The following is a 24,660-nucleotide window of genomic DNA, read 5'->3' as shown; positions in this document are numbered from 1 at the left end:
CTAAAAGTAACAAGTATAAATTTGCATGCACCTAACAACATAATTTCAGTATAGATAAAGCAGTAATTAACAATAAATTAATAAATCTACAAACAACTTAGGAGATTTTTAACATGCCTCTCTCAGTAATTGATAGAAGAATCAGACAATATGATTAACAAACTTGACTCAATGAACATATGTTAGAACACTGTACCAAACACCTGAGAACATCCAACAGCTGCAGGGCATTCTTTGTAAACACACACAGAACACTGACCATATACTTCAGTCAGAAGGAAAATTTCAACAAATTTAAAAGGATTATAATCACACAAGCTATATCCTTTGACCTTAATTCATTTAAACCAGACATCGATAACAAAATTAACTAATCACATGTATTTGGAAATTTTTAAATACTTTAAATAACCCATGGATCAAAAAAACTCCTATTGGAAATCTGAAAATATTGTGAATTGAATGATAATGAAAAATGACATCTGAAAAACTGGCACACAGTTTAAAGGGAATCGATAAGTCTTATATACACATATTAGAAAAACAAAGGATGAAAATCAGTCATCTCTTTCAAGAAATTAGAAAAAGAACAGCAATTTAAAGCCAAAAAAAAAGTAGAAGGAAATTATAAGGGCAGAAATTAAGGATATACAAAAGAAATATATGGGAGTATCAAAAATATCATAAGTTTGTTCTTTGAAAAGTCTAATAAAAATGACAAACTTCAGGCTTCCCTGGTGGTGCAGTGGTTGAGAGTCTGCCTGGCGATGCAGGCGACACGGGTTCGTGCCCCGGTCCGGTAAGATCCCACATGCCGCGGAGCCGCTGGGCCCGTGATCCACGGCCGCTGAGCCTGCGCGTCTGGAGCCTGTGCCCCACAACGGGAGAGGCCACAGCAGTGAGAGGCCCGCGTACCGCAAAAAAAAAAAAAAAAAGAGACAAACTTTTGGTGAGACTAAGAAATGAAAAGAAGGCACTAACATCAGTAACTAACATCAGAAATGGAAAAGGAACCATTGCCACAGAGCCTTCAGACATTACAAAATATTATAGAAGGTTTTATGGTCAACTTTATATCAATATTTTTGAAATTTTAGATTAAATGGACCCAACGCCAGAAAAATATAGCTTATCAAAACTGATGTAAGGCGGGGGGTGGGGAAACTATAAAGAAAACATAATTTGAACACTGGTGATATATGACTATATTGAAGAATTGTTATTTTTTATTATTATTATTATTTTTGCCTGCACCATGCGGCATGTGGGATGCACCATGTGGGATCTTAGTTCCCTGAACAGGGATAGAAGCCCTGTCCCCTGCAGTTGAAGTGCGGAGTGTTAACCACTGGACCGCCAGGGAAGTCCAATGATGATATTGTTTTTTAAGAAGCCTTCATCTTTTAGAGATTCCAGCTGAAACATTTATAGATGAAGTGATAAAATGAGTTTTGCTTCAAAATAATAACACAGCAGGGCTTCCCTGGTGGCGCAGTGGTTGAGAGTCCGCCTGCCGGTGCAGGGGACACGGCTTCGTGCCCCGGTCTGGGAAGATCCCACATGCCACGGAGCGGCTGGGCCCGTGAGCCATGGCCGCTGAGCCTGCGCGTCCGGAGCCTGTGCTCCGCAACGGGAGAGGCCACAACAGTGAGAGGCCCCCGTACGGCAAAAAAAATAAATAAATAAAATAAAATAATAATAATAATAATAGCACAACTTTGTTAAATCTCACAAGCACGACTGACCTGCGTCCTCCACCGAGTCAGGGGAAGCTGATGGGCCACCCCACAATACCACGAGCTGGTCCACACAGGCTGGCAGCGACGGGAACCTTCTTCCTTGCGCCTCAGGCTTTCCCCGCCCATTACTCCATGAGAACCAATCATGGAGCTGGCTTCGGACATCCGACCAATCAGTGATCTCGGCTCCTGGCCCCCTCCCCCCACGTCCTCGCTTGTGAGGCGTGTGAGGCGGCGCCATGTTTCAAGGGCAGCGGGGTTGGTTCTGCCGCAGCGTCAGCGGCGACCTGAGGCAGTTCTGGGGTAGGAAGCTGGGCAGAAGCGGGTGGGTGAGGTGGGGAGGGGAGCACCCCCTCCTCCCTCTGGTACCTTGGCGGCAGGACACTTGATGGGCTTACCCTGTGCTCTTGCCTCCACAGTGGCCGAAGGGGGGACCATCAGTGACCCGAGGGCCGCCGACTTCTTGTTCAGCTGCGATGCCTCACACCCAGACACGCTGAGGTACCTGAAGCCCACCTGGCAGTACCTTTTGGGTCATGAGGAGCCAGGAGTTGGAAATAGAAGTTACAGTCCACTAATAAATATTGATAATCGGAAGATACTGGAAACGAGCAAGTTTTCAGTCCAGTCCTAGATGTGCGGGGAGGAAGTAGGGGCGGAAATAGCTAACCTTTCTCCTCTCTTTTCTGCCGCAATGGCATGGCCTCTTACCTGGTCCTCAGATCTTTTCCCGAGTTCCAGTGGTGTGTTTCCATTTGACTCTCCCACATCCCCGTGGCGCCTTGAAGGACCCTCATATTCAACATGTTTAAACCAAATCTCCTGATTGCCTCTCATACCTGTACCAGCTGCTGTGTTCTTAAACTTAAAACCTTGGTAGTTTCTTTTGAATAATAACCCCTATCCCCATTAATCCATTAATTAATCCAATTAATCCATGACCAAACACCATGGATTGTGCCCCTGTAAATGTTCTTTGTTCTTCCTGCCACGATCTTAGTATACACCGTACATTACCTCTTACCCCCAAATCACAGTAGTCTATCTGAGAGGTTGCTCTGCCTCCAATCTGTCCACCTGTGATCCCCCTTCACATTGCCGTCCGATTATGTTTACAAAACAGACGTCTGATCACCGTCCTGGCTGATCCCCTTCTCACCCCTTCACTCCCCCGCCCCCAGTCTCCTGGTTACCTACCGATAATTCTCTTTCCGTTCATTTATTCTGTTTTAAAATGTTGAATACATTCTTGTTCATTTCATAATTTCAAATATTTCCTTTCTTTCTCCTAGAATATATCAGAGTCTTGATTACATAGAAGACAATGCTACAGTTTTTCACGCCTGCTATCTCTCTGCAGTAGCTAATGCTGAAATAAAAAACTCGGTGGCTTTAGGTCATTTCATTCTTCCTCCTGAATGCCTGCAAAAAGGTTAGCAAAGGTCTTTCATCTAATCTCTGTTAGACTGCCAAATCCAGCTATGTCACCCAACTTTACTGTTCTTTGTTCTCAGAGATTTTTGTGTTTTGTATCATTTAGTATAAATAGAAAAGCATGTACTTTGGATCAGATTGCCTTGGGTGTGCATCCTTGCTTTGTTTATCATTCATTCACACGTTCACTGAGCTCTTACTGTGTGCCATGTTTCAACCAGGGTGCTGGGGATTCACTGGTGAGTAAGATACAGATCTTGTCCTCACAGTGTTCACTGGCTAGGATCCAACACTTACTAATTTTGTCACCTCCCGAGTTGTTTTGAGGATAAAATGAGATAATATATTAAGTCGTCTGACCTGTGAGTATATAATAAATGTTCGTTGCTAGTTTTGAATCTCACCATTATTTTTCTGGATTTTTTTCCTGATACTTCAAGATTCAGTGTGATAATAAACCCATATATTTATATTGTTCTTTATATTATTGAAAGTACTTTCACATTAATTATTTCAGCAACCCTATCAAGTAAAGGGCAAGTGAATAAATTGCTTCTGAGATTGGTTCTTTCAGTTTTCCCTGCTTGGAACACCCTTTCTTATCCTGTTCTGTCCAAATCCTACCTATCTTTTATGGACTAATTTTAAATATCCCATTTTTGTAGGTCTTATTATCCAATTCTTGATGTGTTTTTCGATGTGTTTGTGTCCATCCCTAGAAAGACAGACTGAAAGTAGTAAAAATTCCTAGTGAGCAGAGTATTTAAAAAAAAAAAAAAACTTGAAAAATGTTTCTATAGAAGAGCTTTGGAAACCCTAAATATTGGGTTCCTTCTATAGTTGATGTCCTGGTGAGACCTAGTTATAATTTATAAAAATAAATTGTTCTAAGTGGTTATGCAAATAAATTAATGACTAGATAGGAGAATTGATTTACTCAAAAACTGCATATCAGAGAATACCCACCTTCAGGGAACTTATATTGTGGAATGACGATCTGATCTAATTTTAAATTATCACTCCTATTAAGTCTTTGTGTTTAGCATCTTACATTAAAATGCATTCAATTAAATCTGTTTTAAATGAAAACATGATCCTTTTTAAAAATGAAAAGTATGCATTATTATTCACCTAGACCAGGATTGTCTAGTAGAAGTGTGAGAGGCAAACAAATGTAAGCCACATACTAATTTAAAATTTTCTACTACCCACATTAAAAGTAATAAAAAGAGATGAAGTTAATTTTAAGAAATGTTTTATTTAACCTAATGTATCTAAAATATTATCATTTCAATATATAATCAGTATAAAAATTATTGATAAATTTTACATTCTTTTTTGATACTGGATTTGAAATCCAGTGTTTATTTTAAACTTACAGCACATCTCATTTTGGACTAGCCACACATTTCAATATGTATCTAGTCTAGTGGCTGCTATATTGGACAGCTTAGGTCTAGAGGAATGTTAACTTTTTGTCCTTGAGTGGGCTACTGTGGAAACTTTTTTTTTTTTACAACTTTATTGGAGTATAATTGCTTCAAAATGGTGTATTAGTTTCTGCTTTATAACAAAGTGAATCAATTATACATATACATCTGTTTTGAGATCATTGATTTAAGATAATTTCATAGTCCTTTGACATGCTGAGCATTATAGAATTCCTGTACTACCACGCCCACTAGACATGTTGCTCATCCAACCTTTTTTTTTTAACAAAGTAAACTCTTGAATTCTTGAAACACTCTATAGATTCAGGAATTTTATGCCTTTTATTTATTTATTTATTTATTTATTTGCGGTACGTGGGCCTCTCACTGTTGTGGCCTCTCCCGTTGCGGAGCACAGGCTCCGGACGTGCAGGCTCAGCAGCCATGGCATGGGCCCAGCCGCTCTGCGGCATGTGGGATCTTCCCAGACCGGGGCATGAACCCGTGCCTCCTGCATCGGCAGGCGGACTCTCAACCACTGCGCCACCAGGGAAGCCCTGTGCCTTTTATTTTGACTCGACAGTTGTCTTCTTTATTAATGCTTGGCCTAAAGACACTGACATTGGATGAAGATATGTATTACAGCCAAAAAAGTTTACAACAATGATTCTCATAATGCACTGGAGTCATCTGGAGTGTTTGTTAGAAATGCAATTCCCCAGCTTCTCCTCAATGATCTGGTTCAATAAGAATCTGCATTTTAAACAAGTATCTTAGGTACTTTTGATGCAAGTGGAATAATACTGACTTAGAAATTTGAAACCTAAACAAAATTCAGAAAGTTCTACAAAGTTACTTTTTAAAAAACAGTATTGGATTTGTTTTTCTTACTACAGAAATAAGAAGAAAAATTGGTAGTTTTATTTGGGAACAAGACCAACACTTTCTGATAGAAAAGGTAAGAGTAAATTAAGGTGCTCGATTAGAATCTACAGTTTCAAAAAAAATTGAAAGCAATGTAATCTTAAAAATGCTTATTTGTGACATGTTAGCACCAATGACCCAGAGTAAGGAACTTAAAGGACATGCTTTTATTAAACATATCTAGTTTGACATTATTTTTACACTAGTACCTTAGTAAAATTGAGATTTTTTGTATGAATAAAATTATTCACATAAAAAACTTAAAAATTTGAAAAAACTTGAAAATCTCAGTAATATTAAGGGAGTAATAGGTACACAGTATTTACCAGTGTAGATGCTATTTGATTAATTCCTGTGTTGTACCGTTTGTTAAATGTTATGAATAATACCCCTTAATAAATGTGTGCAATACTGAAAGTTTTTTAGCTTTTGCCATCCTGCCTCAAATTTGCCTATGCTTGTGACTTACTTCAGAATCTTTATGCAAAGCCAAATTTGGGATAATTTGAACATCAAAAAGAATAATGGATTATAATACATTAAATTTTTTTAAATATAAATTTATTTATTTTTGGCTGCATTGGGTCTTTGTTGATGCTCATGGGCTTTCTATAATTGCAGCGAGCAGGGACTACTCTTCATTGTGGTAGGTGGGCTTCTCATTGCGGTGGCTTCTCTTGTTGCAGAGCACGGGCTCTAGGCGCGTGGGCTTCAATAGTTGTGGCACACAGGCTCAGTAGTCGTGGCTCCCGGGCTCTAGAGCGCAGGCTCAGTAGTTGCGGCACATAGGCTTAGTTGCTCCACGGCATGTGGGATATTCCCAGACCAGGGCTCGAACCCATGTCCCCTGCATTGGCAGGTGGATTCTTAACCACTGCACCACCAGGGAAGCCCATACATTAAATTTTTAAAAAAATCTGTGATTCCATAGTGATACTCCAAAAGCATAAAGAAAGAAAAAAGGAAGAACAGAGGAAGGAAAGGAGGAAGAAAGGTGGAAAGGGAAGAAGGAAGGAAGGAAGGAAGGAAGGAAGGAAGGAAGGAAGGAAAGAAAGGGTGGGATAGGGAAAATTTCCTTTCAGAATAAAAGGTAATAAATGAAGAAAGGATGATAGAATAGAAAATTCGCACTGTACCACCCCCAGTAAAATAATTGATTTAGGCAAGTGTCATTAATGGGTGTTAAAATCATGATCTAAAATGATCACTTCATTGATGATTACTTATTAATTACAAAAGCAAGCAATGCTTGTACCTTTACAATGGAGGGACCTGGCAGATGCCACCATAACCAACTGGTAAAATTTAGCATCACCAATATTGAATATTGGAACAACCTCTTGTTATTTTCAGCTCGATATGATGTAATAAAAAGTACACAATATAGGGAATTCCCTGGGGATCCAGTGGTTAAGACTCGGCACTTTCACTGCCATGGCCCTGGTTCGAATCCTGGTCAGGGAAATAAGATCTCGCCCACCTCATGGTGCCAAAAAAAGAAAAGTACACAATATTATCTTGTAGTGTTCTTGTTCAAAATTCTGAATCTAATCATGAGTAAATACTCAGATAATTCCAGATTATGGAACATGTCACAAAGCAACTAACTGGCTTAGACTCTTTAAAACAATGTCATAAAAAACAAAAAAAACAGGGAAGACTGTTCTAGATTAAGACATAACAACCAAATGTGATGTATGAACCTTGAATGGATTCTGGATTTTTTAATTTAAAAAAAGGTAAAAAAGAAATTTTGAGAACAGTTGGAAAAATTTAAATATGCAATGTATATATTAGGTGATATTGAGTTAATGTTAATTTTCTTAATTATGATAGTGGTATTAAAATGATAAAAGAATGTTGGTTTTTTTTAGAAAATGCATGCTAAAGATTAAGGAGTGAAATGTCATAATATCTGCAAATATTTTCAAATGGTCCAGCAAAAATAAAAAATGAGAGAGAGAGGGCATGCAGGGTGGCAAAAATGTTAACACTTTGTGAATCTGGGCAAAAGGTATATAGTACTTATTGTATTATTCTTTAACTTTTCAGTAAGCTTGAACTTTTTCAAAATAAAAAGAGAGAAAATCTCTATGTCTAAAGCCCAGCAATTAATTTATGCATTTTGTATTCCTTTCATTAACTTGTTATTTCTTCCCAAAGTGTCATAATCTGAAAATAATAGCTCTTTTAGTATCTTTGGCTATGTTGTACTAAGGATCAAATATCTAATCCTTGACTTGTCAGAGTGTTTCCAGGGACATGAGTGGTGGTAGAATGGTTATTATTTGATAATAATTATTGAGTGTAACGAAAGGCCCTTAAAGATCGTTAATTTAATCATTCTGTTTTAGAAATGAGAAAACTGAGGTAAGAAGGTAAAGACCTGACTTAGTTCACATAACCAGATATTAGCAAAGTGGAACCAGATTTTCTCAGCTCCAACCCAATCCAATGTTTTTTTCTACTAAAAAATTAATAGCAAATGCCTGTACTGACTGTTGACTCTAGAAATTGTATGATTATACAATAAAGGATTTTGTTCTTTCAAATATTGATTGGTGTTGAATATTATCCAATTATAATAATGTAACCATGGAATATGTAAGTAGAAGGTACTTCATCAAATGGCAATAATAAGGGTAAATCTGGGGACTTCCCTTGTGGTCCAGTGGTTAAGAATCCGCCTTCCAATACAGGGTATGTGGGTTCAATCCCTGGTCAGGTAACTATGATCCCACACGCCATGGGCAACTTAGCTCTAGAGCCCACGTGCCACAGCTAGAGAGAAGCCACAGACAAGCCTTCACGCTGCAACCAAGACCTGATGCGGCCAAATAAAGAAATACATATTTTTTAAAAAGGGTAAACCTGGAAGGTAATTTGGGGAACATTATTGTTGTTTGGAGTGGATTTGTGACCCAAATATAGAATTTCCTAATGGCATATTAAGCAAATATATTATGTGATAGGTACCAGTATCTGAGGTCAGTCACTTTCACATAATCTTTTGGAAAAGCTTAATATACATTTAGTTCTTTTGTAACTTCATAGCTAAATACTCCACTTTAATTTTGAAGGGGAAACTTAATTTGTTCAGCTTACTTCATATTTTTGATTTGTAGCTCACAGGAAGCCTAGGAGTTTTCAAGTCAAGGATTTTAAGAAAGTTTAAATTAATAATACTTTTTTTGGCTTCCTTATTTTTTAAACTAAAAAATAATATGACCACATTAGGGAAAATTTCAAAAAATTAAAAAGAATAAAATCAGTCAGTTTTACTATCTAATACAAGCACAGCTGATATTTTAAAAATCCTGGTCTTCTTTCTTTACGTATCTCTAAAAATATATAATATAATTCTGTGTGTGTATGTGTGTGTGTACAAAATTTTGTGAATTTTTCCCACCAAACTAGATGGGATGGACCTGAGTGTATAAATATTTTTGTGACTCTTGATATATATTGCCAATTTTTTTTCTTTACTTTTTAAAAAAACATTATTGATTACATCATTGGTGTGCTGATTTTTTTAAATGTGCTTTCTTTTTTTTTTTTTTTTTTTTGGCGGTACGCGGGCCTCCCGTTGTGGCTGTGGCTGTTGTGGCTCTCCCGTTGCGGAGCACAGGCTCCAGACGCGCAGGCTCAGTGGCCATGGCTCACGGGCCCAGCGGCTCCGCGGCATGTGGGATCTTCCCGGACCAGGGCACGAACCCGTGTCCCCTGCATTGGCAGGCGGACTCTCAACCACTGCGCCACCAGGGGAGCCCTAAAATGTGATTTCTTTTGCTCTCCACAGCATGATGAAGTAACAGCAAACGAAATAAAGTCCCTTAGGGAAAGCAGTGAACTAGCAACAGATCACAAAAAAGAATTATCTAAAAGGTACTGAATTTGTATACTTCACTAATATTCAATTAAGTATAGACACCTTTGAACACTGTGTGTTTATCTCATTTAATTTTCACAGTCGTCTTATGAGATTGATATCATTATCACCATTGCCATTTTACAGAAAAAGAGATCAACTATATATAGATTAAGTAATTTGCCCAAAGTCATACAAACTTTTATTAAATGGGGAGAAGCAGGATTTGAGCTGGGTCAGTCTAATTCCAGAATGCATGCACTTAACTATTATGCTAGACTATCCTTGCAGAAAATAAAATTTTTATGTATATTTTGATCACTGTTACATTATTTTTAAGCTATGTATTATAATAAGAAAGAAAGAAATATTAGCAGTAATTTTATTAGGATTGGAAGTTCTGGGTGATTTCCCCCTTTCCTTCCCAAATTGTTCGTAATGTGGCTACTTGGTTTAAGAAATTAAAATTATATCTTAAAAGACAAACAGACATGGATTTGCCATTGTGTTAGGGCCAATCTCTGAGAGGCCCCCTTGTTTCAGACTTACTCGTTATCTAGTCCTAATTCCGTATTTTCCAGTTTAGTGGTTTTCAGATGTTCATAGGGAGCATTAACTATATGAAAGTCTGGTATTTAGCTGCTGAAATAAAAATGATCTTTCTTCAATATAAGAATTAATGAGTTTAATTTATATAGTTTTTTAATTTTAAGTTTTTCTCCCATAATTTTTTATACCTTTTGTACCTCCTGTTTTTCTTTAATTTGAAATAAGTTATTATCTGATTTAACATAAAGTTTTATATTTAATTATTTTAAGTTTAGTAAACTATTTCTTCATGGTCCTATGACTTCTAGATAATCCACCACTTGGGTTTGGGTATCCATATTCTAGGTCTTTGGGATCTCTATGTATATCACTCCTTTGAACTTGTTATGGTTTCTGAGATAAGAAACTGGTAAGGAGAGGAAGAAAAATGAAATAGAAGTAGGAGAAAATGGTTATCCTAAGTGACCTTGTAAGAGAAGAATGGGAAATAGAAATTAAAAAGTAACTCCCAGTGATTCACTTGACTTGGAAAGACATCAGATATATATATATTTTTTTTTCAAGAAATGGTTGTCCTGGGACTTCCCTGGAGGTCCAGTGGTTAAGACTCCACTCCCAATGCATGGGGCCCAGGTTTGATCCCTGGTCAGGGAACTAGATCCTGCATGCTGCAACTAAGAGCCTGCATGCTGCAACTAAAATATCCCACATGCCATAACTAAAGATCCTGAGTGCTGCAACTAAGACCTGGCACAAGCAAATAAATTTTTTTAAAAAATTTTTAAAAAAAGAAAAAAGAAATGGTTGTCCTGCAAAATGCAGAAGCATAAGGAAAAGATTGATAATATGACTACCAAAAATATTTTAAAATTGCACATGGAAATAAAAATACCATAAACCAAGACAAAAGAAAAATACACACTTGAAAAAGTATTTGACAAAGGCTATTTTCCTTAATATACAAAGAGGGCTTACAAATCTGGGGAAAATATGTCCAGTATTTTCCAATAACAACAACAAAAATAGACAAAGTAGGTGTCTACTTAGAGCCTTTTTCTTTGTGGAACCACCAGAGGGTGCAGTGCAAACATAGGTAAAATACACTTTGTCCCTACTCGAAGTTTATTTTTTTGGCATGCTACTAGTAATAGTGAACACTAGGTGGTGAGCTAGTTTTTGAACACTTGCCAAATACAAGACATTTGTTAGCTAAGCAGTTCACAGTGTTTCATTTGATTCTCACAACCTTATAAGATAGTTAAATAGCATTAGCCTCGTTTTACAATTGAGGAAACAGTTTCAGAGAGCTAAATAATTCACCATATATTATTTAAGTAGTGAACATAATTTGACACCGACTCTAGCTGATCCAGAGTCCAGACTCTTAATCACTATGCTGTTTTCCTTTCCCAGTAAGTTCCCAGATCTTCTGAAAATGGCATGAATTTTTGCTTATTTTTCTTGTTCTTAATTATTTTATTATAAATATAATGCATGTAATTTGTCAAAATGGAAAATACTAAAAAAAGAAAAACTACTAAAAAAGAAAAGAAAATTTAAATTATAAGCAAACCCACCACTCAGATAACCACCATCAACATTAGTACATTTCTTGCTAGCTTTATACAGACATACACATTAAGTAGAGTTAAGGTCGGACTGCAGATATAGTCTGTCTCTTGATTTTCCATTTAGTATTCTATGGGCAGTTCCCCATTCTGAAAAACCTTATTTGATATTATGATATGTAATGGCTGTATATGGCATTTAATCTTATTGTCTGTTTAACCACCTTCCTTTAATTTTTAAAAAAAAATTTACAATTTGTTACTCTTGCGGCACCTTCATGAACATCTTTTTAAAAATAAATCTTTCTCTACTTTTTAGATTTTTTTTTCTTTTGGCCGCGGCATGTAGCTTGTGGGATCTTAGTTCCCCAACCAGGGATAGAACCCGGGCCCTTGGCAGTGAAAGCACAGAGTCCTAACCACTGGACCACCAGGGAATTCCCTTGATAATTTTCTTAATGTAAATTCTCAGATGTGGAATTTACAGTATTAATGAGGTATGAGTGTTTTTAAAGGCCATGATGCCTATTGTCAGTTGCTTCCCTCAAAAGTACAAATTTAAAACTGCCACCAGTGTTGGTCTCACCACATCCTCATCAGTATATTGAGTATTAATACGAAGGCTTGTGCTAATTTAATAGATGAAAAATAGCATCTTTGGTTTTTGTTTTTTGTTGTTTTTTTTGAGGTACACGGGCCTCTCACTGTTGTGGCCTCTCCCATTGCGGAGCACAGGCTCCGGACGTGCAGGCTCAGCGGCCATGGCTCATGGGCCTAGCTGCTCTGTGGCATGTGGGATCTTCCCGGACCGGGGCACAAACCCGTGTCCCCTGCATCGGCAGGCGGACTCGCAACCACTGCGCCACCAGGGAAGCCCAGCATCTTGTTTTAATTTGCATTTTTCTTTGATTACTGGTAGGTTTGAATCTTTTTGAATTTATTAGCATTTTACATTTTCTTTTCTGTGACTTGTTTTTATCCTTTCTCCATTTTCTATTGGGAGTCTTATTGCTTTTCTTATCAACTTGTCTGACATTTTTAGCTATATTATCCTTTTGCCAGTTTGTCACATTGTTTCCTCAGTTTGTTCTCAGGCTTGTATTTTTTAGAGATACAAGCTTTGAGTTTTTACACTGTTAAACTAATCACTTTTCCTTTATTATTTCTTCTATCGCTTTTATGTTCAGAAAAGTCCTTTCCCATTCAGGTATCAAATTGTTTTTTAATTCTGCAGATATTTATTTTGATGTATGGTAATAGGTGAAGATCGAAGTTTATTTTTGTCTTACAAATAAGAATTTTCCACCAGTTTTTTAAGAATAAATCTATCTCTAACTGATGTGATTTCCATTCTCATATGTTGTGTTTAATGTGTCTGGAGATCCGTTTTTACACTATTTGTTTTATTCCATTAATCTATGGATCTATTTTGATATCAATACAATATTCTTTTGTTATATAACTTTATGTATTTTAATACCTGACAAGCCAAGTAAATACCAAACTCATTACTCTCCTTTTATTTTTATTTATTTATTCATTTCAAATGATACTGTTTATATGTGGAATCTAAAAAAATGATACAAATGAACTTATATGCAAAACATAAACAGACCCACAGACATAGAAAGCAAATTTATGGTTACCAAAGGAGAAAGGTGGGGGGAGGGATAAATTAGGAGCATGGGATTAACATACACACTCTACTCTATATAAAACAGATCATCAACAAGGACCTCCCTTAGCACAGGGAATTTTTTTTAACATCTTTATTGGAGTATAACTGCTTTACAATGGTGTGTTAGTTTCTGCTTTATAACAAAGTGAATCAGTTATACATATACATATATCCCCATATCTCTTCCCTCTTGCATCTCCCTCCCTCCCACCCTCCCTATCCCACCCCTCTAGGTAGTCACAAAGCACTGAGCTGATCTCCCTGTGCTATGCGGCTGCTTCTCACTAGCTAGCTATTTTACATTTGGTAGTGTATATATGTCCATGCCACTCTCTCACTTCGTCCCAGCTTACCCTTTCCCCTCCCCATGTCCTCAAGCCCATTCTCTAGTAGGTCTGTGTCTTTATTCCCGTCTTGCCCCTAGGTTCTTCAGAACCATTTTTTTTTTTAGATTCCATATATATGTGTTAGCACATGGTATTTGTTTTTCTCTTTCTGACTTCACTCTGTATGACAGACTCTAGGTCCATCCACCTCACTACAGATAACTCAACTTCGTTTCTTTTTATGGCTAAGTAATGTTCCATTGTATATATGTGCCGCATCTTCTTTATCCATTCATCTGTTGATGGACACTTAGGTTGCTTCCACGTCCTGGCTATTGTAAATAGAGCTGCAATGAACATTGTGGTACGTGACTCTTTTTGAATTATGGTTTTCTCAGGGTATATGCCCAGTAGTGGGATTGCTGGGTCGTATGGTAGTTTTATTTTTAGTTTTTTAAGGAACCTCCATACTGTTCTCCATAGTGGCTGTATCAATTTACATTCCCACCAACAGTGCAAGAGGGTCCCCTTTTCTCCACACTCTCTCCAGCATTTATTGTTTGTAGATATTTTGATGATGGCCATTCTGACTGGTGTGATACTCTCCTTTTAAAAATCTCTTCCTTAGTTCTTCATGCCTACTTATTATTTTTCTATTTTCAAATTTTAATTAGTTTTAATAGGAAATATATTCATATGGTTCAAAATCCAAGATACACAAAAGGGGAAACTACGAAATATACTGACTCCTAGATAGCCAATTTCCCTCTCAGAGCCAGCCAATGTTATCATTTTCTTATATATGCATATACTAGCTAATTCAAACAAATATTCTTTCATTTTTTCTTTTCTTCACAAATAGTAATATTCTATAAACATTGTTCAGCACCTTGCCTTTTTTCTCTTAATAATTTACCTTGGAGATCATTCCATATTACTACATAAAGAGCTTTTTCATTTTTGTGCTGTGTAGAATTTTATTGTATGGATTTACCATAATTTATTTAACTAGTCTCCTATTTTACTGGACTTTCAGGTAATTTCTAAGTTGCTGTTAAAAACAGTGCTTCACAGGGAGATCAGCTCGGTGCTTTGTGACCGCCTGGAGGGGTGGGATGGGGAAGGTGGGAGGGAGGGAGATGTATGAGGGAAGGGATGTGGGAACAGATGTATATGTATGACTGATTCACTTTGTTATAAAGCAGAAACTAATAAAAAACAAACAAACAAAAACAAAAAACAGTGCTTCAGTGATTGATCATATAATGTCATTTCGCATGTGTGCGAGTGTCTTTAGGGTAATTCTTAGAAGGGGAATTGCTAGGTCAAAAGGCATATACATTTTGTATCCTTGATACAATCATTGTGAAATTGCCCTCCATAGAGGTTAAACCAGTTTACATTCCTATTGTTTGTGTATTTAAGTACCTGTTCCAGGCTAGGGTAACCAGCCATCCAGGTTTGCTTGGGACTGTCCTGGTTTTAGCACTGCAAAGCCCATGTCCTGAGAAACCCCTCAATCTCAGGTAAACTGGGATGGTTAGTCACCATTCTTTCTTCTATACTTCCTCCAACACAGTGTGCTAACATATGTTTTGGTCTTTCCTAATCTGATAGATATAAAGTGGTATCTCACTCTAGTTTTTTGTCTGAATTGCCATTATTATGAGTGAGGTTAAATGTCTTTTCATATGTTTAAGAACCATTTATAGTTCCTATTCTGTGAACTGTTTGTTCATATCCTTTGCACGTTTTTCTATTGACTTTTATTTTTTTGCAAGAACCCTTTACATTTAGGAGAATGAATTTTTTGTGAAATAAATTACAGTTATTAGCTTATGTTTGTCTTTTGACTTTAAAAATGTTGGGTTTTACATGCAGAAATTTTTTACTATATGTATTCATTCTTATTAATATTTTCTTTAATGGCTTTTTGAGTTTTATGTCATAATTAGGAAAGTCTTCTCTAAGATTACTATTATTTTGCTATGGTTTCTTCTTAGTGATTTCTTTATTTTTAAATTCAAATCTTTGATACGTTTGGAATATATCTTGGTGTAAGACATGAGGTGGTGATCCACCTTCTTTTTTTTTTCAGATAGTTACCTACTCTTGGCTATTGATTGAATAATTCATCTTTTCCCCCACTGTACTGAAATGCCACCTTTATCCTAGGTTAAATCCACATAAGTATCTGGGTCTATTTTTGGACTTTATATTCTATTCCATTCTATTCCATAACAGTGCCACTCTGTTTCAGTTGTTTATAATATGATTTAATATCTAGAGCTAGTTCCTCCTCCTTATTCTTTTCCAAATTTTCTTAGTTAACTATTCTTCCTGGTTTACTTTTCCATCTGAGTTTTGGAACCAGCTTGTTCATATTAAAACAAAAACTTCTGTTGTTATTTTTAGTGACATTACAAAAAAATATAGCTTAATTTAGGGAGACTTTGATGCTGAATGTTCCTATCTGAGAAAATGGTATTTTTTTCCTTACTTGTTCAAGTTTTCTTTTGTGGCCCTTAAAAAACACTTTCATATTTCCTTCATATAAATCTTATACTTCTTTTAAGATTATTCCTAGGTATTGTTTTCATTCTATTGTAAATTTGTTCTTGCCTCCTATTAGATCTTCTAACATGTGATTGTTCATGTGAATTTTAGAATTATTTTTTTTTAAACACTAAAATCCCTTTGGGGTTTTATTGAGAATTGTATTAAAGGTTGAGAAGAATTGATGTCTTTATAATTTTCAGTATTCCTATCCAAGACAGTGGTTTTTTGTTTTTCTTTATTTTTCTTTTCTATATGTTAGTAAAGTTTCCTGATTTTTCTACAGATAGAATCAGAAACTGCTTATTATGTTATTCCTAGATTTTTATGAATTTTATTACTATTGTGGATTGGATCATTTTTTCCTTCATTAGTTATTGCTGACATAGAAAAGTCATTTATTTGGGGGCATTTGTCTTATATTTACCCACTTGGAATCTTTAAGATTCTAAAAATATTTCAGTTGATTCTCTTGGCTTTTCAGGGTATACATTTTTTTTTTTTTTTTTTTTTTTTTTTTTTTTTTGCTGTACGCGGGCCTCTCACTGCTGTGGCCTCTCCCGTTGCGGAGCACAGGCTCCGGACACACAGGCTCCGCGGCCATGGCTCGCGGGCCCAGCCGCTCCGCGGCATGTGGGATCCTCCCGGACCGGGGCATGAACCCGTGTCCCCTGCATCGGCAGGCGGACTCTCAACCACTGCGCCACCAGGGAAGCCCCAGGGTATACATTTATATCATTTGTTAATAATGAAACTATTTCTTCTTCCGTTTCACTATATAACTCTTCCATTTCACTAGATATCTCTTCCATTTCTTTCTCTCCCCTCCCTCATCTCTTTTTGCTTGGCCAGAAATTTTAGAGCCATGATAAATAATAACAATGATAATGGGTATCCTTGTTTAGTCCCTGAGTTTTCTGGGAACATTGTTTTGCTTTATTTGTAGGATCTCATCCTAACTGAGCTATGGTTTCTTTTAGAAGAGTTTAGATGAACTCTAACTTTTAAACAAATTGAAAATAAAACCTTTGTTATCACTCAGTGTAATTTTAGATTTTTTAGGAAAATAAATTTAAGGATTACTCCAATTTTTTATTAAGGTTTTTATTTTCATACAATTGTATTATCTATGGATTATATGTAGTCTAAATATAGTAAATTGTTATTTGGCAGTTAGAAAATAGGATATTTTAGTTGAAAACTGCTTAGCTCTTTAAAAATTAGAATATAATTAATTATATACTATACAACCACGCTCAGAATAATTTAACTTTTTTCCTTTTTAACTCAGAAGTCACTTAGTATACCTCATGATTTTCCCAGACATCATTTTTTATTTATTTTAAAGTGTGGAAGTACGAATCAATAGAGTTCCAATTATTTAAACACTGAATAATAATAAATGCTGTGATTATTTAAAATGGAGCCTTTTCTTTTAACATATTTGAGATTACATATGTATATCTGTTTTTTATCTAATTATAAAGTATTATTGCATTATTATACTTTCAAGAATATTGAGAAAAAGACTCACGTCTGTATTTACTCGGTAAATATTTGTTTTATGAAGCAGCCGAGAAAACCAAAAATATCTATATGGGCCCTGTATTACTTAGAAGCACAAAGAAGTTCGTAGTTAACGTTTTCACCGAGTAAGACTGAAGTCTGATCACAGAGCAATTAGATTGCTATATATATTGCCTGGAATCATTTCTCATTTGTAAAACAAGTCCAAAAAAATATAAACATGACTTTCTATATGTTTCTATATTTTATAGCACAGAAAAGCATTTTATAAGGACTCCAGTTGTAGAAAAGCAGATGTACTTCCCTCTTCAGAATTATCCAGTGAACAACATGGTAACAGGTAATTTAAAATAAAATTTAGAGTCAACCCAAGTAGGGAAGAAACAAGGGAATGTTTTGTACAAAGTAGAGCCCCCTCTATTATACATGCTAATAGAAGACATCATTCACATGTTAAATAAATTAATCTGCAGAACGAATCCAAAGGTAGGCCCAATATTTTCTGTGTTAAAATGCTGGTCTGTCCTGCCCCTAGACATAGAGAATAGACTTGAGGACACGGGGAGGGGGAAGGGTAAGATGAGACGAAGTGAGAGTGGCATGGACATATATACACTACCAAATATAAAATAGATAGCTACTGGAAAGCAGCCACATAGCATAGGGAGGTCAGCTCGGTGCTTTGTGGCCACCTAGAGGGGTGGGATAGGGAAGGTGGGAGGGAGACGCAAGAGGGAGGAGATATGGGGATATATGTATATGTATAGCTGATTCACTTTGTCATAAAGCAGAAACTAACACACCATTGTAAAGCAATTATACTCCAATAAAGATGTTAGAAAAAAAATCCTGGTCTATGGGTAAGGTAAAAACACACCCCTGTTTACATAAGACAGTCCCAATTTATGTGTGTTGTCCTGGCATTAGTGTTTGCTCTTTTTTATTTTTTTAGCATCTTTATTGGAGTATAATTGCTTTACAATGGTGTGTTAGTTTTTGCTTTACTCTTAAGTGTCCCAATTTGGAAGATTAATTGTATGGACAATTCTAATTATAGTTTCCTTTGAGAATCTGATGAAACATAGATCCCTTTCCCTAAGCATACACACACACAAACATAACACACAAACTTTACATGTAATTTAAAGAGGCTCACATATGCCCAGAAGCCCTTTCATGAATCACCCAGGTGTCAATGGACTTCATATTTGGGTTTCCTAGTGCCCAACATAAAGAGAAGACAGCTAACTGAGGCTGACATTGAGAGGGTGCAAACAAGGGAACTAGTTGAAAAGTGACCATTGGGATTTGGATAGTGCTATGTGAGGTGAGATAAGGAAATAATATTTGGATAATTTGATCTGGGTAGTATTCATCAGGATCATCGATAATTTTAAAAATAGAGGTTTTAAAAAATTGTTTTTAAAACACTGCAGTTAAAAAGTGTAGGCTTTTTGACATTTCATTATAAAATCATTTGTACATTTATCATTTTCTCTTTATTTAGCAGTGTCAAAACTACCTCTTGTAACTAGTTCACAAATTCCTAAATGTCTTCTCTCATATTACTGTTCCTTCTAACGAATTTGTCTAGCCATTTGTTTTATTATTTTTTTCTTCTGTTCATTTGAGTGATATAAAATAGCTTTCAGAAAAGCACTTCAAAAAGAATGTTTAATGTGTAGTTTTGGGCTGAGTGTTGGAGACATCAAAGAAAACTTCTATCCAACTGCGATAGTAGAAAAGTCAGTTTTGGAACTCTTAGGAGCAATTGTTGACTCCAAAGGACAATGAACTAAGTAGAAGTACAGTTAACCTTTGGACAATATGGGTTTGAACTATGAGGGTCCGCTTATAAGAGGATTTTTTTCAATAATAAATGCTACAGTTCTACATAATCCTCAGTTGGTTGAGTTTGTGGATGTAGAACCACAGATAAGAGGAACGTTGAATCCCCAGGGCTAGCTATATAGTGGATTTTCGACTACAGGGAGGGTTGGCACCCTTAACCCCAACCTTACTGGTGAGTCAACTGTACTTAAGTACTAAGACTAGGAGTAGCTGATTGCTGCCTAGATTTATCCTTACACCTACATATTCAGATAAAGTGTAGGTACCTTAAACCATGGTTGTGGTATAGTACTGGTATTGATTTTGCTTCAGGCAACTCCATCACCAGGTACTAAATATCTTTTGTTCATTTGGACTTACCAAGTGTTTGATAACATATTATAAAGATCAATGATAAATATTAAAATCAGCCACACAATAAAGACAAATGCTTAGATTTGGACAAGTAACAATGTTGCTCTATGTTTCATTGCCATCTGACTGTTCAAAAAGACATGACAGTGTTATATAAAAACAAACTAAAAAAGAACTGTAGGGCTTCCCTGGTGGCGCAGTGGTTGAGAGTCCACCTGCCGATGCAGGGGACATGGGTTCGTGCCCTGGTCCGGGAAGATCCCACATGCCGTGGAGTGGCTGGGCCCGTGAGCCATGGCCTCTAAGCCTGCGCGTCCGGGGCCTGTGCTCCACAACAGGAGAGGCCACAACAGTGAGAGGCCCGCGTACCGCAAAAAAAAAAAAAAAAAGAACTGTAAAAATAATCATTAGTCAGAATCTTTAAAGTATAAATTTTAACCTGTGGTAAGCTGGTATTGATTTTATCAGTAGAAGTAACATTTTTGATTTTTTAATTTGTGCAATTGAATAATTATCTTCTTTATATTTCTACATTAAATTTTTTTTTTTTTTTTTTTTTCTTTTTGCGGTATGCGGGCCTCTCACTGTTGTGGCCTCTCCCGTTGCGGAGCACAGGCTCCGGATGCGCAGGCCCAGCGGCCATGGCTCACGGGCCCAGCCGCTCCGCGGCATATGGGATCCTCCCAGACCGGGGCACGAACCCGTATCCCCTGCATCGGCAGGCGGACTCTCAACCACTGCGCCACCAGGGAGGCCCTACATTAAATTTTAAAATAACACTTTCTTGGAAGAAAGCTTCATTTTTTAAAAGATAATTCAGGGACTTCTCTGGTGGTCCAGTGGTTAAGACTCCATGCCCCTTAAGACTGCATGCTTCCATTTCAGGGGGCACGGGTTTGATCCCTGGTTGGGGAACTAAGATCCTGCACGGTATGGCCGAAAAAAAAAAAAAAGATAATTCATTTGTCTTTAATTTTGATGTGAAGTGACAGTCCTTCCTTTTTTATCATGCCCATCTGCTTGTACAGGAAGAACCAACTTCTTGTTGGGAAAATCATCTTGTGTTAATTGAAAATGTAGTGAGTGAGAGTTCTAATTTAGGCAGTGGTATCAATTTTTGTGACTATACCTTGACTGTCTCTTCCTCAAAATGGGTTGAGTTCAACTCAGTGAATGTTAAATCTCTTAAAATAAAACTAATTAGATGTTTGGTTTTAGAAAGCACAAGTTGGAGCTATACTGTAGAACGGGGTTTCTCAGTCCTGGAACTGCCGGCATTTTAGGACAGGTATTCTTTGTTGGAGAGGGCAACCCTGGCCAGTGCCCACTAGATGCCAGTAGTATCCCATCCAGAAACCTGCCCCCACCCCCGTGACCCCCAAGTTGTGACAACCAAAAATATATACAGGCATTACCAATGTCCCATAAAATATCAACGGATTTTTTTTGGTCTGTTTTTTGTTTTTGACTGGAATTAAATCCTCTAGGTCTGATATCACTGGTTATTACCCATGATAAAAAGTTCTGATTAACAGCTACATGTGTGATTAATAAAAGGAAAAAAATTACTAATAATGATAAATATCTTGCAGGCAAACATTTTTAAACAAAAATTCTGATAATTAAAAGTTTGGGAACTTATAGTAGATACTGTATTAATTATCTGTTGCTGTGTAACAAATTGCTCCAAAACTTAGCAGCTTAAAACAATGGGCACTTACTATTACATAGTTTCTGATGGCCAGGAATCCTGGAGCATCTTAGTTGGATACCTCTGTCTCATAATCTCTAATAAGGTTGCAGTCACATTGTTTGCCAGGCTGCAGTTATTTCAAGGGACAGCTGGGACTGGAAAATCCATTTCAAAACTCATGCATGTGGTTGTTGGCAGGCCTTGGATTTTTGCTGGGTTTCGGCAAAAGGCTTAGACTCCTCACCAAGTGGACTTTTCCATAGGGCTGTTCACAACATGGTAGCTTTCTTTCCTCAGAGTGCAAAATGCAAGTGGGAGAAAGAGTGTGCCCAAGACAGACAGAAGCCATATCTTTTTTATATCCTATTCTCAGAAGTGACATATCATTACTTCCGCCAAGTGCTGCTGGTCATATAGACCAACCCAAGTACAAAGTAGGAGGAGACTACACAAATTCATGAATACCAGGAGATAGGGATCATTCAGGGCCATCTGGGGGGGCTGGCTACCACAGACTCATATGGAAGTGTCCACCAAGGATGCCTTTCCTAAGAACTCTCTTTTCTTCTTCCCAATTCATGTGGGTTACATTTTCTAAAACATGAGCTTGCTCCTACCCGCAACAGTTGGTTTGGGAGTGAATACCTGATCTGAGCTGGGCCAATCACCGTTCTTTGTCTGGATTTCTAGACATGGAATGCAGCAAGTCATGTCATTCTTATTTAAGTGACCATAGCTCTAAGATATAAAACTTAAGAGCTATCAGCAGGCGTGTTTTCTGCCATGTACGGAAAGCCAGCTTGTGTCAAGAGAGGAAAATGAAACTAACATGCAGAGGAAAAAACTGGAGGTTAGTGACATGGCCATGAGAACTGGTGCTAGTTATTTCTGACTCCCAGCAATATGTTTGTTATTTCTGACTCCCAGCAATATGTTTGCCTTCCTCATAGGTTGACTGATATGGCAATGTCCTTCCAGTAAACTCCCCTTTTGTTTAAGCTAGTTTAAATTGGGTGTATGTGAACTTCAGCCTAAAGTCCTAACTACTCCAAAACTGCTACAATAATCCATTTTTATGCATAAATGTCCTATCCTTCTTTACCTTACAGGAATATTTTTATTAATATGGTAATTATTTAAAAATTTTCTATCCTCACATATATCTTTAGAAACTTCACACAGTGTATATGTGCAATTAATTAAACATTAATATTTTTATGTGCTAGTTTATTTTACACAGAAATCTAGCCGTTAGGCAAAGACCATGAACAATATGGAGTATAGTAATTGTGCTTTAAAAGATTTTCTGAAGTAAGTGGCTATGATTAAAATATCTTTAAAGATACGAGTCTATTTTATATGATTGGCTTCATAGCTAATTTATTAACTGTGAATTTCTTATCTATTATTATAAACAATCAAACTGTATAGATAACCTGGTGATAATGGTGGTGGTCTAAATTCAATCATCCCTGAGCTGTACCAGAATTTTTTTCATACAGTATCTACTTTTTTTTTTTTTTTTTTTTTTTTGCGGTACGCGGACCTCTCACTGTTGTGGCCTCTCCCGTTGCGGAGCACAGGCTCCGGACGCGCAGGCTCCGGACGCACAGGCTCAGCAGCCATGGCTCACGGGCCCAGCTGCTCTGCAGCATGTGGGATCTTCCTGGACCAGGGCACGAACCCGTGTCCCCTGCATCGGCAGGCGGACTCTCAACCACTGCGCCACCAGGGAAGCCCATACAGTATCTACTTTTAAACCAGGTTTCAACTTTAGTATAAACCACAAACACATATTACACATGAAACATTATCACTCAGATGAGCAACTGCTATCAAGGAAATATTGCTTAAAGTCATTGAGTCCTTAAGCTCTCCCCATTCTAGGTTTTCTTTTTGATTCTCATATCTATTTCAGATTATTAATGACATCAGAATTACTCACACCTATAATCTTTGTTGACCAAGCAGTGATAGCAATTTTCCTATTAATTTTTTACTGAAGACTGTTATCTCAGTGTTAGTAGTGCAGGAAAGTGTCACTTGCTCTACTAGGGAAGATGAGCTAGCTGTCTGTGCTGTTAGTAGCTAGTTGGCTAGGTAGTTCTAAGTGGTTACATTCTAAGCCAGACCCATGTCCCAGTTATTTTGGTCTAGGTACTTTTATGTTCCATCCCCAACCTGTACGTCACACTCTATGTAGTCAAAGTGGCAAATCAAGAATCTGTGTTTTAAAAGGAGGTAGAAGCCTGCGGGGATAGTGGTGAAGGGGGGAGGAGGGTATTCCCTGAGAATTATCAAGTTTCACGGAGAATCTTCTCACTGGTATTTCTTCTTTTTACTTCTTTTCTAAAAACATTCTTTGGGAATCTTAACTCTAATAAATCAAAGACATTGAAAAGCAGATACTATGATAGAATTCCCTATATATATATTTTATTCTGTAGGTTATATATCAATTGATGCCATGAAGAAATTTCTTGGGGAGCTACATGACTTCATTCCTGGAAGTTCAGGTTATTTGGCATACCATGTTCAAAATGAAATTAACATGTCTGCTATAAAAAACGAATTGAAGAGGAAATACTAAGTTAAATATTGTCCTTCTATCTCAGCATTTATTTTCTGTAAAATATTACCAAAGATGTACATAATTTTAAATTCTCCTCTTTGGGACAGAGGGATGGGGAAATGGAGAAGAAAGAATTCTTTCTTCCTCAAAATGTATCTTTAGGAAATTCAGATTCATTTGGCTCTGTGTTTTGACATTTGGGCTGGACTTTTCCCCTGCTTGTAAGGTTACGTCCACAAATTCTGAGTGCACAGTTGTTATGGAGTAATTGTCAATGAAACATACTTCATAAGAAGGCTTAATTTCTCTCTCTCTCTGTCAGATATTCTTTTGGCTTTAATGTTCTATTAATTATGCATATTTTTTCTAGGTTTAATGTTGTAAATGCTAAGTTTTATGATTCTGGTCATCTTATTTTGACTAAAAAATTAGAACACGATAGTTGAGTTTTGAATTACTGTTTCTGACTTGAAAAATATGTAAGAAAGTAAAAGTAAAACATTTTAATAATTCAGACTTCATGTATGGACAGTTTCTGATAATAAATGTATCAGAAGTGACTTAATGTAAACAAGTGTTATGTCTTCTGAA

At 36.8% G+C, this 24,660-nt stretch overlaps 1 protein-coding gene across 1 annotated transcript; it reads left to right on the top strand.

Annotated features, from left to right (window-relative positions):
* Window positions 1-1,978: 1,978 nt before the first annotated feature.
* TERB2 (telomere repeat binding bouquet formation protein 2) lies at window positions 1,979-24,087 on the top strand (the record flags this gene model as incomplete). Its single annotated transcript, XM_082617146.1, has 7 exons — window positions 1,979-2,042; window positions 2,159-2,240; window positions 3,032-3,171; window positions 5,500-5,561; window positions 9,327-9,412; window positions 17,851-17,939; window positions 23,945-24,087. The coding sequence occupies 7 exons, from the start codon at window positions 1,979-1,981 to the stop codon at window positions 24,085-24,087; spliced, it is 666 nt and encodes a 221-aa protein (XP_082473272.1).
* Window positions 24,088-24,660: the final 573 nt, after the last annotated feature.

The sequence above is a fragment of the Mesoplodon mirus genome (genome assembly GCF_964341445.2).
Source record: "Mesoplodon mirus genome assembly, chromosome: 4".
Lineage (NCBI taxonomy): Eukaryota > Metazoa > Chordata > Mammalia > Artiodactyla > Ziphiidae > Mesoplodon > Mesoplodon mirus.
The sequence above is the reverse complement of the archived record's forward strand: the minus strand, read 5'-3'. Positions and strand labels throughout refer to the sequence as shown.